Raw genomic sequence first — 17,196 nt, 5'->3', positions numbered from 1 at the left:
TTTGGGGGCAGGAGTGGGGCAGCTCTTTTTTCTTTTTTTTTTTTAACTTTGTCTTTATTCACAAATGACATGATCATCTACATAGAAAATCCCAATGAATTTACCAAAAAAAAGATGGTAATGTCAATAAGTGGATTTAGTAAAATTTCAGAATATCAGATCAATATATAAAAATGAACCTATATTTCTATATATACTAAAAACAAGCGATTAAAAGCATGTTATTTACTAAAGCAACAAAACCATGAAATACTTAGGGATAAATCTAAATGTACTTAATGTTTCTCCTTTCATTTTTTTATTTCAAGTTTTAATTTAAATTCCAGTTAGTTAACATATAGTGTTTTTGCTCTTTTTTATTATGACCTTGTCTTCCTTAGTACTTTTAGTCGCTGTAGTAATCATTCATACCACATTGCTTGAGGTTGTTTTAAAATGCTTCATTTAGTGCTTTCTCTTTAAGTAGCCTTCCTCACCAGTGCCATTTGTTGCTAAGGTCTTCTGTTTTACTTCTGTCTTACTTCCATTAAATGCTGATTCGTGTTTTAGCACCTCATTATTATAATATTGGCTATGTCTTCAAAATGCTGTACACCTGTATAAGAATCTCAGATTCCAGCAAATCACTGAAATATTTCTAAGCAACCAGCTACTTGACATCGTTTAGATAAACCATGTTAATGAAAGAGCTTGGCTCCATTTAACCAGAAATTTTGTTACTGCATAAACGTGGGTGTTGTCCATCCATTATTCAATAGGACTGAAGGTTTCACTGATCTCTAAGGAGAATAATAGGAGTTGAATCTGTGGGAATGCTTAGAGGTTTTTGTTTGTTTTTGAGATCAGCTAAAGAAGATATTTTCCAAATGGTTATTAGTCTTGCAGGTAAGTTATAAACTAGATTTTCACCAGCATTATTTTTAATTTTATTTGAAATAATTATAGATTCACAGGAAGTTGCAAAGATCGTACAGAAGAGATGCTTTGTACCCTTCAGCAGTTTCTCCCCCTAATTACATCTTAATTATAGCATAATATCAAAACAAGGGATATTACTTGATTATTACAATATGTGTGTATAGCTCTATGTCATTTTATCATGTGGGTAGATTTGTGTAACCACCACCACAATCAAGATACATGACTCTTCCATCACCATAAAGAATTGTCTTAATGGCCCTCCCCACCCCCAACTATCCTGTAACGCCCTGGCAACCACTAATGTGAGGATTTTGCTTTGTTTATACCTCCCTCCTCAACCTCCAGGCCTGACCTGATTTAGGAAAGACTAAATGTGTAATAGTAACATGCCTGTCATTGATACCCCAATTATCAAGACAATTGTATTATAATGGGATTAGACTTTCAAAAATAATCAATTCATGCTCCTCTCCTACAGGGAACAAGTCTTTATCTACACACCAAAAAAACGAATGTAAAGTTTTAATAGTACCTACCTTACAATAAAGCATAGTGGTAAGCAATACCGAAAAAAAAAAAAAAAAAAAAGGACAGCAACATGTTGGTATTAAGAGTCTATCAGAACACAGGCTATTTCAGTAAGTGTTGTCAAAACCACCCCAAAATAAAAGAAGAAAGAAAATCAGGAATCCCAATTTTTTCTTGTAAAATTTGTTCTTAAAGCAATGATCGTTTTTTAAATGTTTTGTATTATTTTACGTCTTACATGTATCATTTACTCAATTTATCTTTATGTGTTTGGCAGTCAACAAAATTTAAAACCTAGAATATTCATATGAGCTCTGAGTATACTTTTAAGTACATTGTTTTAAAAATTAAATTCTGATATTGATTATAAGTAATTTCTAAACTAGAGAAGTTGATTTAAATTTTTTTTTTGAATTTTAAATTTAGTTCCTATTTACTGGCCCATACTTTTCTTTTACTTGGGAAATTTTAAAGAACCAGAGACCTTGGACTTTAAACCTTCTCATTTTATATACAAAGAGACCAACTAAATTAAGCTACACATGGTCATACAACTAGTTATTTAGTAGTTATTTGGTCTTGAATAACTCAAATCTCATTTTCAATATGGTACCTTCTCTATTGCATTAGACTGTCCACTGAGAAATTTTAAGTGGCTAGTCATTTAATATAAAGTAGATGACTCTTTAGTGATTAAAGTCAGTGATTTTTTTAATATTTGAATTGTAATCTAGCCAATAGTTTAAGTCATAACTTGAGACTAGATTGAAATCTTGACATAGAATCAGTCCATAAAAATTTGTTTGAAAATGTAAAGTGAATTCCATTTCTCAAAGACAGTTTTTTAATATCAGTAAACTGTATTGTTTGTCAATTTTTCAATTTCAATTTGTGTTCATATTTTTAGATAACCTTCTGAAATTGTAAACTCTCCCAGTTTTGTCTTTTAGGTACTTTATTGCCTAATGATCTTGCTATAATAGTTTTTTGTTTTTTGTTTTTTTAAGGATTCTTTATGTTGCTACAGCCTGTACTGATTAATTTTGATTTTTTGGTTTTCAACTCTAGGAGTCTCTACCACCCGTCCAGTTTGACTGGAGTAGCAGTGGCCTTACTAACCCTTTAGATGGTACGTCTCTCCGTAGAGCCTCTAGCACCAGAGCTAGAGTTAAGAAAGCTACAAAGTTCAGACAGACTTCTCTCTGCTGATTTCCTTTTTTGTTTGAACATAATTTCTTATTCTTATCTTTGGAAATTCAGGCTTTCTTTCTGAACAGTAATTACTCAAAAACAACAGCTGTTACTATTATTAACAGTATTAATGTCCATAAGTAGGTAGCAGTAGCTAGGTAAAATTTTAATTTAAGTCAAAAACAAGCTTCTTTACGTTTTACAAGGATCTAAGTAGTTGGAATGATATTTTAGGTAGGATCAGTTTACTTGAAATTTGTTTCTGTAGATTTAATTTATGGAATTTTCTTGGATGCAAAGTCTTGTGGCTAGAGGCTGCTTAAAAAAAGCACAAAGCACAATTGTATAACCAAAAACAATGTGCAAATAGATCCATATTTATTGACTTAAAGTAGTTTTCAGATTTAATAATATTTTATAGAGCACTTATTATGCAACTGGAAAATGAATGATTTTCATGATCCTTTTCTAAAACTCATCTCAAAATACTAGTAGGTAGTTCCAGAAATAATTGGTTTCTCTCAAGGCTTTAAGAGAAAATCCTGAAAAGGAATAACTTATCCTAGTAATGTGGGTCTTTAAAATAAATGACACAAAATGCTAGTTTTCCCGTGTGTTGACACCACACATTTTAATTGGACCCTAAGATAGAATTATTCTTATTCTTTATACTTCATAAGTTATTTGAGCCATTGTCTAAAACACCTGTCATTCTATCAGCTTTGCCTTAGACTGGGGGTCCTAGGACATCTGGAAAGCATCCAATTGAATAGCAGTGCTGAAGGAAAGCCTGGATGCACCTTTTGCTGTTGTCTGGTGTCTCGAATATTCAGTCAAATCATCATGCTTTTTATTAACAAACAACTTCTTTAAAACTGTATGCTATTTCTGATTACTGTTTCAGAGTTAAAGGGGAACAGTACAGCTTGAGGCTGCACATCAGGGTAGGGCAGTTATGACAGTCCTTATTAATGTTATTTTAATTTAAACCAAGTTAATGTATTGGTGTGTGTCCTGAAACTGACAACTTTGTCATTTTTTAAAAATCATTAATTCGAAACCAACATTACTAACACAGAAGATTGATTGGGGCATGTACAGTGATTTACTGTTGGGTTGAGATTAAAGTATTGTTTCCCTTTAACGGGTACACTTTCCCCTTGGTCTTTCTGGTATGGCTTTGAGTTTTGATTGAAAGAACTGAACTCTTAACTAAAACCTTACTAAGTGTTAAATTATTTACTTTGTACATGAGAAAATGTACATTGAATTATTAAATTGTTACTTTAGAAATGTCCTTAGTAATGAAAAACTAATACTGTACACATTGTTTTAATGTTGATTTTAAAATATGTAATGACTACTAATTATAACCTGCATGTTCAAGTGTGTGTCTTACCCCTTTTTACACATAACCCCTCCTCCCTTGGCTTACCTTCTGTGTGGCTGCCTACCAACACGGTCACTGAATTTCAAGCTAGTGGAGGTTCCACTCTTCTGAACCTTGATTTCTTTGGGCCCGTGGATGACAGTAGCTCTAGCAGCAGCACCACAATCCCAGGTCAGCAGAGTGTTAAAACCACAATTCTAGTTTAATTACTAAAAGCATGACCACATCACTTGACTTTCCTATAAACAAGGAAACAAGTAGTTGTATTCTCTATAATATCTTTCTAATACTTTTCTTTTATCTATCATTATTTTCTAGTATCTGACTATAACAAATGACTTCTGTGAAATGTGTTTTAAGGAAAGCTTTCTCAGTGTACCAGTCAGAGCCGAAAGTAGTTTCTAGGACTAAAGTAGCCCTAATGTCCTTAGACAATTAAAGGCAGGGTTTGTTGGGGGGGGGGGGGGACTCCTGTAAATGCAAAATGTGATATTTTATATGCTTATTTTTGAAAGCATATCCTATAAAGCCATTTGAAAAAAATACAGGTTTAGAGCTATAAGAATATTTTAGTATACAAAGATGACTTTACATTGTAGTGCCTGTGGTAATAGAACCTCTACAAATTCTAGCATTCAGTTATTTGTTTATTAATGCTAAGTGTATAAATAGGTTCCAAAATGTTAGAGTCTAGCACTTAGTTCTATATAGATCCCACATAGAATTTATTATGTAGTTTTTATGTAGCTCTCAAATAGAAAGTATTCTGTTAGACTTCCATGGAGAAAAAAGAAATGTTACAGAATAGTAGAAAATAATTGCTATATTAAAAGCTAGAAATTAAAACTTAACTGGAGTACCTGTTAAATTAATGTTCAGCCCTGCGAAGTTCAGTTTATTGACCAAAGGACTAATGTACTTTGTCATTTTTTAACTGAATAAAAGATTAAAATATAATGGCATTTTTATGTTTACATTTTATTTGATACGATTTTAATGAGTCCCTGTCATCCCTGCTTGTGATCTGGTAATCATGCCCATTGATCACCAGACAGCTGTTGGGGTACTATATAGATGCTGATGCCCAGAATGCATAGCGAGGATCCCTGTCTATCCCCACTAGCAGCCAGTTAACAGCCAGCCTGGTTCCTGAGAATTTGCTGGTTTTATTCTATTCTGCTTGATACCCTACCACCCACTTTGAGCAGTTCAGGAGCCGTGGTGGGAAATGGGGGAGACCATAAGAGTCAGATAAGGGTGAGCCTGGAACCCAGAACATCCTTCTCCAAAATCTGGTTATGGAAATCTCATCCTGCTCTAAGGAAGTTCCAAGGCCATTTGGTAGAATGACTGGATTTCTCAAATCTAAGCCCCTGGTTATCATTTTCATTATTTCCAAGATTTTGCAAGCATATGAAAAACCAATCTGTGTCTGGTTTTGACTTCAAAATGATATTTTACTATTTACTCAAATTACTTCTAAATATGTTTGAGCTATGGAATGACCGGAGTAAGCCTAATTAGCTGTTTTTAATACTTAATTGGGGGGAAAAAAAGACAACAAAAACTTGTGTATCAGTTTCCTTATTGCTGTATTCCCAAGAATGAATTACCAGCCTCCCATTTTTAATTTGCTCTCAGATTTGTTTTGTCATGAACTGTACTGTAATTTACATGAGGTCACTATTTTTAGACACCTAAAACCTGGTTTAAGTTTAATTTTTGGTTACATCTCAGAACACAAATGAAGTACAGAAATTACGTGATAACCAGGCTCAGTATACACAGCTTCAAGAAGAGCAAGTGGTTTCAGAAGCTTAGAGCTGTAATGGAAGTGAAATTAGCATGCTCAAATGCAGTCCTCCTTATTTGGAACCTTTTAAATATTTTTGTTCTGTGTTTTCATTAATATGCTCTAGCTGCTCTATAAACTTGATTACTATAAATTTGCTTTGGCTTCTTTTTATTGCTATTGGGTTTTGTTAAAACTTACCATCAACCTACAGGTATCAACACCTTTCTCAGTGTTCCATTTCACCACTTGCTTGCACTTTTTCTGACTTGTTTCTGGGAAAGTCATTTTGTCTTAGCTTGCGGTTATTTAATTATTTGTGTGTGAGACTTAGGAGGTTGGCATAGAACTTGGTTGGCTAGCTTTAGTTATGTAACTAAACTGTGCCTCATTAAGGTTCTGTAAAAAACAAACAAAAAAAAAACACAAGCAGACTCTTCCATTAAAAAAGAATTATTCTCCAATTATTAGGGTAGAGTAAGTAGTTTCCTTGTTTTTGAAAAATATAAAACATGGTCATGGTACTTTCCTGGGGTTGTTTTGTTTTGGTTTGGTTTTTTTGTGATGGTAGTGGTTTTGTTTTGGGCAAGGGGGGTTGGGTTTTTTGTTGTCTTTTTTTTTTTTTAATCTCCCACTTTATTTTTTGACAGCCAAGTGGCCAGTATTTTACAAACCTGACCAAATTTTTACTACCACTTTTTGTTGCCAGTCAGAATGCAGTTGTTTATTCTGTGCTGTATATTAGACATTAGCTTAAATTTTGTGGTTACTTGGAATCTAACCTTTCACAGTGGAGGAAGGAGGTACTTTGGGTTCATTTGGTCCCCTACAGGTATCTACAATTTTTTAGATTTTAATTGAAACCTATATTCTTACAGAGATACAAAGAAACGGTCTAAGTATTTTTCGAAACTGTACCTTAATGAAATAAATATTAAGAACTTGGGAGAGTCAACAAACATTTTCTATAGCCTTCCTTCCTTGTTGGACATAACAACTGTGGAAGCTGCTTTTGCTTGTTTGATTTCTGTAAACATCTGAGTCTGTATTTACATCTGCCAGTCATCTGCAAAGTTGGTTAATAGAAGGCAGTTCCTGATTTTTTTCTTAACCTTTAAATATCTTAAAAGGAGGAAACTTGTTAATAACATTAGTATTTACATTTATGTATAATTTTCTCTTCTGATCTTCAGAGCTTTTTTAGAAATAATAAAAATTGATGAAACTATAAGACATTCTTCCTTACAGTCTGCTTTTCTGCTATACTCTGAAACTGCTAAACTTTTTACCTCAAGTAATTTGCTGGTACCATAGAGAGCAGAGGATTAATTTTTTTTTTAAGATTTTATTTATTTGACAGAGACACAGCGAGAGAGGGAACACAAGCAGGGAGAGTGGGAGAGGGAGAAGCAGGCTCCCCGCGGAGCAGGGAGCCCGATGCGGGGCTCGATTCCAGGACCCTGGGATCATGACCCAAGCCGAAGGCAGATGCCTGACAACTGAGCCACCCAGGCACCCCGGATTAATTTTTTTTTTTTATCTGAGTCTCTATTACCCAAAATTGAGCCTAAGTCGAAAATATTTAATTGTTCTTTTAAGTGTTTTTGTAGTCATTGTTATTTAATATAAATCTATATTCAAGGGAAATACAAAAATATATACATATGTTTTAGTGAAGTCAAATAAATCTAACTCAGCTTCATTTTGAATTCTTTAAAACCAACTCGGATATGAGACCATAGAAATATAATTAACCCCGAGACAGTTTTCATTTTGTCTAAAAGTAGTGCTTTTATTAGTTTTTCTGGGAATATTTTACCCTCCCCACTTCAAAGAAAGAACAATGTGGTATATAATGTGATGTTTTGAGTAGTATTTCATGTCCTCAGGTGATCAAAATATATTTAACCAAGTCATTTACCATATTTGAGACTTAAGCTTCTAAATCTTTGGGTGTGGAAGAGAGTGTAATGGAGATAGAATGGTTAGAGAGGTGTAGAGGGAGAGAAAATATCAAAAATGAGGTTAATCAGTCCATTTAAACATTGAGGTATCATATAACAAATCATGTGCACTCTCTATAAAACATTGATAACTTTCATGTCAGTAATCCAAAATTGAGAGAATTTTCTACAGCAGATAGAAATTTTAGAAATATTTGCATGATACCTACTACATAAATGTTAGATGAATTAAGGCTGTATTTATACCAAAGTGAGATTTTAAAAGTATTTTCCTACTTTATAAAAATCCTGAAAGGTGGAATTGTAATTTAAAAAATACATGCAGTATTACAGTAGTCTAAAGACATGTGCTCGTAAAAGACTCAGATGTTTACAGAATGAGTGCCTTTTGCGTCTTGATGGTGGCTGACTGAGTAACGCACTACAGCTTGCCCTCACTGACTGTCATTTTATACTATAAGGTGTGGATCCAGAGTTGTATGAGTTAACAACTTCTAAGCTGGAAATCTCCACCTCAAGCCTCAAAGTGACTGATGCATTTGCAAGACTCATGTCCACAGTAGAGAAGACAAGCACATCTACCAGGTAAGCAGATAGTGTTCATTACACCCTGTTTTGAATTCTGTATTAAAACAGTCCAAATGGGAAAGCAAATAAGTTGACAGTATTTCAATAAATTGTATTAAAATTCACTTTGTATTTATAAAAATCAATAGATGATGCCTAATTCCAGAAAACAGTTATCAAATTATGTTTCATTATGAACTTTATCAGAACGGAGCTATTTCATAAGAGGCTAGAAAGGGCTGACAGATGTGGTTTTCTCTACTTACCCCCTCTTCCCCCCCGCCCCACCAAACTTTGTGGAGAAGAATTCTGATTAAATATTGAGATCATTAGCCACTGTAGAAACAATCCCTTTTTCCCTTCATAACCACTGAGATGATCATCTGTGGGAACCCACTTTCACACTCCCAGAGTCACTTAGGCTAATCTTTCTAATCCTGACCTAAGCTGGAATAGGTGATGGCTACTATTTTATTTTTGGCATTTTTGCTGATGTACAGCATCTCTGAGTTGGGATGTGAAGGCTTGCTTTGCCAGGCTTTCTGGGAGGCCCTTCAGGGACATGGCCTTTAGAAAAGCAGTGTTGGAACCAGATAGAAGGAATGTCACTTGGGCCCTGTGCTCAGGATTCAGTAAACCTTTAGTTTTACATAAATTAGCACCAGAACAGTAAGCCATTGCTTTGACATGTTAGCCATAAGAATAGGCCAGTTCCTAATAAGAGGTAGTCATTGTGAACCAGGAAATCACTACTGCGGGAGCAAATACTGGTTGATAGGAGCACCAGCTTCACTGTTCCAAATCCATTGTTCATCAGCATTTTCAAGCGGAAATACTTACCTGCTAGTGGCCCACTTTGGCAGAAGTATTATAGCCCTTACTCCTAAATAAATACATTCTGTTTCCATGTCAGATTCAGGTTTATCTTTTGAATCAATTCTTCTGTAGAAAAAAAGCCATTTAAAAAGTCTTTTTTTCTGGGCACCTGGGTGGCTCAGTTGGTTAAGCGACTGCCTTCGGCTCAGGTCATGATCCTGGAGTCCCGGGATCGAGTCCCACATCGGGCTCCCTGCTCAGCAGGGAGTCTGCTTCTCCCTCTGACCCTTTCCCCTCTCATGCTCTCTCTCTATCTCATTCTCTCTCTCAAATAAATAAATAAAATCTTTAAAAAAAAAAAGGTCCTAAAAAGTCTTTTTTTCTTATGAATAATAAATGCTTACCAGTCTTAAAACTCTGGTTTGAATTATCCCATTGCCTTTCAAACTGTATTGTGTACTTAAATATCCATTCATTCAACAGATATGTATTATTATTAATATTTATAATTATGAAAAGGCATTATTATCTTATGATTGTGGACACCCGTAGCTTTTCCTTAGAATAATTTACAACATGCACGCACCACAGATTCTCCTGTTCTCATTGTTCCCGTGTCTTTGTGGTAACACCTGCTGGCACTGGTAAAGCCTCCTCTTAAGTGAACCTATTTGTAAATGAATCCTCTGTGGATTCTTTTTGCTCACTTTCTAATTTTTCTTCTCCCCAAATCATATTTTCAAATCGAAATTCTTCTCATACAAATTTCTCGTCCATTTTTTCTATATATGTTAGCCAAAAGCTACTGCACATTTGACTTTAAAAAAAAAAAAATACTGATGCTTTTATCGTTTGGGCTTTTCCCTGCTATTTTTAGGGCGACCTTTTCTAAGGACAGTCCTACCATTTCATTACGTTTTTACTTCTGCAGTCTCACTGGAGGAACTGCGGTAGAACTTTGAAAATCCCATGATGAGAATTCAGTCTTTGTGCCGTTAGGAGGAGCTCTACACCACATTGTTAGCTTGCTTGCTCTCCTAACTTTGTAACTCATCCTTGAAACATCCTGTGTACACCAGGGAACTTGAAAAACTTCTATCGCTTTAAGAAATTATTTTCATTGTTTCACTTATTCTGTACTATTACGGAATGAACTAGAACCACTGTGTGTATCTTAAGGTGAGTGTTGTAACTGCATTGAATTGCTCTCTAGTATCTGTCCAGCTTCGTGTTTAAAACACAAATTGGGGGAAAAAAAAAACCACCAAGTTGCCAACTGTGTCTTTTGTTTTGAGGAATTATTTGAAAATGGTAAGAAATGCACATATTCACGTCTTATAATTAGAAGGTAATACCATAAGGTGTCCCTGTGAATGATTCTCAGTTGTACAGGGTGGATGAAAGGTGAATGGCATGCATCATTTCAGAAAATTTCAGAGTCTTTGTTGCTTTTACATTTTGTTCTATTTTTCTTTTTGTTTTTGAATAAAAAAAACTACAGAAAGTAAAGCTCAGCAAAATCTTCTTGACTGTTGACAACACACAGAAGGTAGAGTGACTGCAGGGTACCACAAGGTTAAGAAACAGGAGTAGGTAGAGGAAATTGACATGTAACAAACACATACTCTTTTCTGAATGCCTTTGCTGCATATATAGGAAGAAATGCATGTGCTCATCTCTTTCCCTACCCAGCTTGTTAAAGTAACTTCTCACCTTTTAAAGAAATGCAAGATCTTAGTTTTAAAATAGTTCCTTCTTCTTGCTTTACCTTTTCTAACACAGAGAAAAATTACTTCATTACCTTAATCAGTAGGTGACCACCTAGTTAGTAGCAGCAGACCTCTAACTCGTTTATACAAGCCAAACGACTATTTGCCAAAAGGGATACATACGTCTTTTTTTTTCTTTTTTTCTTTTGACCTTTTAGTTGGGATATAATCCACATACCATAAAATCCACGCTTCTCAAGTATACAGTTGAGTGGTTTTTAGTATGTTCACAGCATTGCACAACCATTACCACTATCTAATTCCAGAACATTTTTATCACCCCAAAGAGAAACTCCATATTTATTAGCAGTTACTCCTATCTGACACTTTTCCCAGGCTGGGAAAAGTGGTATATTAGTATATTAGTGTATTAGACATACACTAATCTGCTTTCTGTCTCTAGGAATTTGCCTGTTCTGGTTATTTCATATAAATGGAATCATACAGTATGTGACCTTTTGTTCCTGGCTTCTTTCTCTTAGTGTGTTTTCAAGTTCGGCCATGGTATTGTGTGTATCAGTGTTTTTCATTCCTTTTTACGTCTGCATAATATAATATTCCTTTGATTATACCACATTTTACTTATCCATTAATTAGTTGATAGATACTTGGGTTGTTTTCGCTTTTTGACTATTCTGACTAATGCTGCTATGAACACTCATGTACAGGTTCTTGTGTGGACAGATGTTTTCCATACTCGGAGTGAAACTACCAGGTCATATGGTAACAATATGTTTAACTTTTTGAGCAACTGCTGAACTGTTTTTCAAAGTAATGCCACCATTTTACATTCTTCCAATACTATGTTAAGGATTCTAGTTTCTCCACATTCTCACTGAGGCTTGTTTTTGTCTGACTTTTTGGTTATAGCCATCCCAGAAACCATTGCCTACTTCAAGGTCAGGAAGATTTACACCTATGTTTTTTTCTGAGTTTTATAGCTTCAACTCTTACATTTAGGTCTTTGATCCATTTTGATTTAATATTTGAATGTGTTGTGGGGGGGGGGGTCCAGCTTCATTCTTTTACATGCAGATATCCCACACTGTTTGATGAAAAGACTCTTTTTTCCCCATCGGTGGTCTTGGCACCCTCATTGAAAATCAGTTTTCCATTAATATATGGGCTTGTTTCTGGACTCTCAGTTGTATTCCACTGACAAAAAGCATTAATCTTAGCTAATGAGAATGTAAATCAAAATTAGGTCACTGCTTTTGTATTTGAGAAAAGTTCATGATACAACTTTTTGTTTTCAGGTTCTCCTCAAGCATTTCTTCTTATATTCCAAGAAAACTAGATCACATCAATGCACAGTGACTACAGATAAATACACAAACTATCAACTCTGTAAACTTTTTTTTCAATTTCCTGTTGCCTCTAAGTAGTGCCTCTGAAGTAAGGCCGTTTAGTAGAAAGTCTATAGAGTAATCTTTACCAGCCATTTCTTGGGTAAAAGCTTCTACCTTGCTCTCCTTTCTCACACCCCAACTGCGTTTCACAAATAAGAAAGTTCATTAAGGTGCAATTTTATTTGTTATTGTGTTTTGTTTTGTTTTAAGATTTTATTTATTTGAGAGAGCACGAGTCGGCAGGGAGAGACAAGGAGACTCTCCACTGAGCAGGGAGCCAGACTCGGGGCTCCATCCCAGGACCCCGGAATCATGACCTGAGCCGAAGGCAGACACTTAACCAGCTGAGCCACCCAGGCGCCCCTATTTGTTTCTGTTTTTTTTTCTTTAATTCAGTTAGCCAACATATAGTACATCATTCGTTTTTGATATAATGTTCAATGATTCATTAGTTGTGTATAATGCCCAGGGCTCATCACATCATGTGCCCACCTTAATGCCCATCACCCAGTTACCCCATCCCCCCACCCACCTCCCCATCCACAACCTTTTGTTTCCCGGAGTCAAGAGTCTCTCTATTTGTTACTGTTTTTAATAACCTTCTATCATTACAGAAGCAGTAAGATATATTATAGAAAGTTAGAAAATACAAAAAATTAAAACTTAATTTCACATTCTTACCACTCAGATCAGTATAACTCCTTTCAGATCATTTTATGCAAATAATATATGTATGTGTGTTGTTTTAACCAAAAACGAGATTTTATGGTCCATGCCAAATTGAACTTACCTCTGCAGTCTGTGATCTCCATCTGTGAACTTAAGTGCATTTTTATTCTATCTAATACCGAAGCTATATTCAGATGTCCCCTCAACTCAGTATTGGTTTCAGCAAAGCAGAGAACTGTTGTACCTGCCTGTTACAGCTCCTCAACTTCCTTTAATCCAGCTTATCTACCCCAACCCTTTTGTTTGTTTTCAGTTTTAACAATAGCTTATTAAAAAGATCAGTCCAGATGTCCTGCAGAACATCCCAATCTCGGGATTTATCTGTTGGCTTCCTTCAAGTAGTATTTAATATATTTCTCTTTTCCCCTTATTTCCTGTAAGCTAGGAATTATATCCACAAGTTTAATGAATTCGGGTGAAACGTTCTGGCTGGATTCCAGCACAGGTGTTGTACTGGATCAGAAGTTGCATAATAATCTGGTTGACTCCATCATTAGTGATGCTAAAATGGACCACTGGTGAGAGGCTGGCCTTTTCCATCATACAGACACTTACAGTCTTTCACTTTACTCTCTGGTTTTTCTTTCTTTCTTTTTTTTTTTTAATATGTATTTTTATTTATTCATTCGAGACACAGAGATCGAGAGAGAGAGCATGAGCAGGGGGAAAGGCAGAGGGAGAGGGAGAAGCAGACTCCCCACTGAGCCAGGAGCCCAATGCGGGGCTTGATCCCAGGACCCTGGGATCATGACCTGAGGTGAAGGCAGACGCTTAACCATCTGAGCCACGCAGGTGCCCCCATTCTCTGGTTTTTCTTCATCAAACATCCACCTAATAATTTTGCCACCATTTAAATGCAATTAAAATTGTAGATTTTAAGTGGAAAATACTGAATTGCTATTCCATTCTGAGAAACCCTAAAACTGAGTATTGGTTGATCTGATGGCTTTGGTGTGCCTAAAGCCCATCCCTTGTTGAGGAACTTTGGTCCTAAGATTCTTCCGTCCCAAAATTTTTCCATCATTCTATTAAACCTTTTCATTTCAGCCTGAATTCAAAAGTGATAACAGAAAATCTAGGTATGAAATAAAGGCCCATATTTGTCTTTCCCTTCTCACTTCTTCTCCTGACGTCCCGTTCCCCATCACAACGACAAAGAGAATAATTAGGTGGAAGAAATAACTTGTGTCACACCTAATATAGTACCAACTATTTTACCATAAAAGAGAATTGGGCTTTTTAGAATCAACAATTTTAAATGAACTTTGGTCTAAAATTAATATCTTTCAATATATTTAACTTTCAACTATTCTTTCAATATATTTAACATCCTGGAAAAAAATCAAGGTTGGGTTACAGTCATGTGCTCAATTTGAGCCACATTTGAGGCTCACTTGACATTTCTGCAGCTCACTATCTGGGAAGCCCTGGATGAAAAGGAGTTCTTCCTATCTATGTTAGGCACTAACCTGCTCACCTCTAATACCGGGGGCAGTGAGTAAAATGTACTTCGTCTACAGAACCCCTAGGATTTTGAGATTTCCCCTCTCCCCAAGCACTTCCAACCTGTGTCCATTCTCAGCATCCAAAACCAGCTCCCCTGCTACCCCTCTTGGACCTGCCACCTGTGTCCCAGCAGGGCCAGGACTGGGTGTTTTTTGAGCTGAGGGCTTTCTCTCCTGGAATTCCCCATGTGGAATGAAGAAAGCCCAGGTTAAAATGACTTACAAGATCTTGTGCCAGACATAAACTTTGTTTTATGTTGAAGTAACTTTGGTAGTTTGGGGGTCAGGGAGAAATCTGGTTGGGTGAACTTTTATTAGGGCTCCAGCATCCTATTTCTGCTTAGTAACATTTTAAAAGTGTGCCCCGGTAGATGCTTCGAACCCTCAGCAAATCTGTGAGCTGTACATAGGTACATGGGAATGTCTGTAGGTCCTAGCCTGGCTGTAATGAGCACACACAACTCGGGCATGCATCTCTGTGAGAGATTCGGCATCTGGCACTGGAAGCACACACACAAAGGGATTACGAGGTTCAGGACCTGGCAGAGAAGTCCCCACAGATCTCTAACTCTCTACCTTGAGAGTGGATTTTCTCCCATTTGACCTACAGCAAACACATTAACACGGTTCTCTTTTTTCATTTGTCAATAGGAAACCGAAAAGAGAAGAGCACCTAAGTGAAGAAGCCATCAAGGTGATCGCTAGCCTTCCGGACTTAACGTTCATGCATGCCAAGGTGTTGATGTTCCCGGCCACATTAACACCTTCCACAAGGTCCCAAGAGAAAGCAGACTGATAACTGATGTGAATTGGACAATTTCAATTGCTTTCCCTTCTCCAGCCCTTCCCTCCCTTCCATCAAAAGCATACCTGCTCTAATTAAAAAAAAAAAAAAAAAGTTCAGCTGATTTGTTGGTAAGCCGCACTAGAAAGGTATACATAGTAATGTATATTTATTTACATACTGAAGTCCTAAATTTATATTAGAAAAAAATGTAAATAATCGGGGATGAACATTTTTGAAGATTTATTCTTTTTGTGTTGCTGGGGTGTATACATTTATGTCTTTGTGAAATACACTGGTGGTGTCCTTCTTACAAAACTTTTGAAATAAAAAAAAGAAAATTAAAAACTCAAATCTCCACTGTCTGTGAAATCCCCTTCAGTCTTTTTCAGATTGCATTGAATGTCCTATTAATTTTTCATATCATATGTTGAATTAATTTTTGCTATCATAAATAAGCTCGAAAGTCCCCGTTTAATTTTTTTTTTTTCAATTTTATGTATAGTGGGTTTGTTTAAGATCTGGCTTTTGTTAACAGTTTTGCGCTCTTTTTTAATCTTTTCAATCTGGCATATTGCTGTTTGACCTTTTGCAAGGTACTTTATCGATTGCTCTTTTGTTACAGGGTGTAGATCATTGTCAGAACTTGATTGGAGGGGTTTAAAGAGATTGTGTCTGTTTTAAATCAGTTTAGTTTGGAGAAGGACCAAATTACATGAATGTCTTACAATGAAATTTACTTGTTAATGATTTTTTGTTTTATCATACCACTATTTTTTGAGGATTTTGCACAGTGTAAAATGACATAATCATAGATTGCTATGGTTTAGGCTGTATATACAGTAAAAACTATGGGTTTTAAATGTTTGGGGAAATTCCTATGGAAAAAAGAAAGACACGTAGAAGAACCTCTGACAAGGTTAATGTGCATGCCCAAGGTCTTTTGAGATTTCAGTGTGTAAATTTCCTTTTAGCTTACATAAAAATAAAATAATTTAAAAGAAATTTAGCCTGGTGTTTTTGTACTTTGGCATCTGAGGGAAAAATATGAGTTTGGATGGGAAGGTTTATTCCATTTTAATGTATTTCAGTCCAGAGGAAATCACTTGGTAGTTTGGACTTCCACTTTTTTGAAAGCAGAAGGAATTGGGATCTGGCCCATAGGAACTGGATCAGCACTGAGGTGGAGCTATTTTTATGTAGAACATGAGATCATGAAAGAATTTCCCATGATTCACTATAATGTATCTTCATCAGAACTGGCAAGGTTAAATAAGCCTTTCTAGGGAATTTTTTTCTTTGCCAGTAAATATATGCATGATACTAAGGTGAGCAAGAAATTTCTACAAGGTAATTTTTAAATATTGCTATCGACTATTGCGTCAGCAGAGTCACATGACATAATTCATTAGAAACAGGCAGCCGGCCCGACAGTAGTCCACCTCCTGCTCTGTGGGAACCCTCTGCCCCTCCTGCACGGACATCCCTGTGCTGCCAGCTTATCACACAGGCCGTGAGAACCGCTGGTGAACATACTAGAAGTATGGCCTGGAGTGACCGTGCCTGTCCGACCTTTTTGTTGTCATCGTGGTTTCAGAGAAGGCTCTCTTTCAGAATAGTCCCAAGTCCCCAGTGTCCAGTGACCCTTCCGAATGGAAGGATAAAAGTATTCCTCAGCAGAACTTTACACGTTTCGGTAATTGAAGCTGAAAGGGCTGCTTCTGCCGTACGACTAGACTATAATGGCAGCCTTTACCAACGAAAGTTCAGAGCCCATCTATCAGCTGCGTTACTGAGAGAAAGTTAATCAACTTCTCTGAACCTTAATTTGAAAATGGGAATGATACTGCCTTCCTGTGGGGTTGATGTATTAAATAATAAATGTAAAACA

The 17,196-nt window shown here is 36.0% G+C and overlaps 1 protein-coding gene across 6 annotated transcripts in view; it reads left to right on the top strand.

Annotated features, from left to right (window-relative positions):
- AFTPH (aftiphilin) overlaps positions 1 to 16,310 on the top strand; it is a 67,433-nt gene extending 51,123 nt beyond the window's left edge. For 4 of the 6 annotated variants that reach the window (XM_025868585.2, XM_025868586.2, XM_025868587.2 and 1 more), the window contains 4 exons: positions 2,518 to 2,578; positions 4,118 to 4,201; positions 8,248 to 8,371; positions 15,173 to 16,310. In XM_025868585.2, the coding sequence (XP_025724370.1) occupies positions 2,518 to 2,578; positions 4,118 to 4,201; positions 8,248 to 8,371; positions 15,173 to 15,317 (414 nt within the window). In that variant the 3' untranslated portion in view covers positions 15,318 to 16,310. The remainder of the gene's footprint in view (positions 1 to 2,517; positions 2,579 to 4,117; positions 4,202 to 8,247; positions 8,372 to 15,172) is intronic. The other 2 variants (XM_073897639.1, XR_012379805.1) reach the window with 2 other exon arrangements.
- Positions 16,311 to 17,196: the final 886 nt, after the last annotated feature.

The sequence above is a fragment of the Callorhinus ursinus genome, unplaced genomic scaffold, assembly GCF_003265705.2.
Source record: "Callorhinus ursinus isolate GAN/ISIS: 27379988/994484 unplaced genomic scaffold, GSC_fseal_2.0 scaffold10, whole genome shotgun sequence".
Taxonomy (NCBI): Eukaryota; Metazoa; Chordata; class Mammalia; order Carnivora; family Otariidae; genus Callorhinus; species Callorhinus ursinus.
The sequence above is the reverse complement of the archived record's forward strand: the minus strand, read 5'-3'. Positions and strand labels throughout refer to the sequence as shown.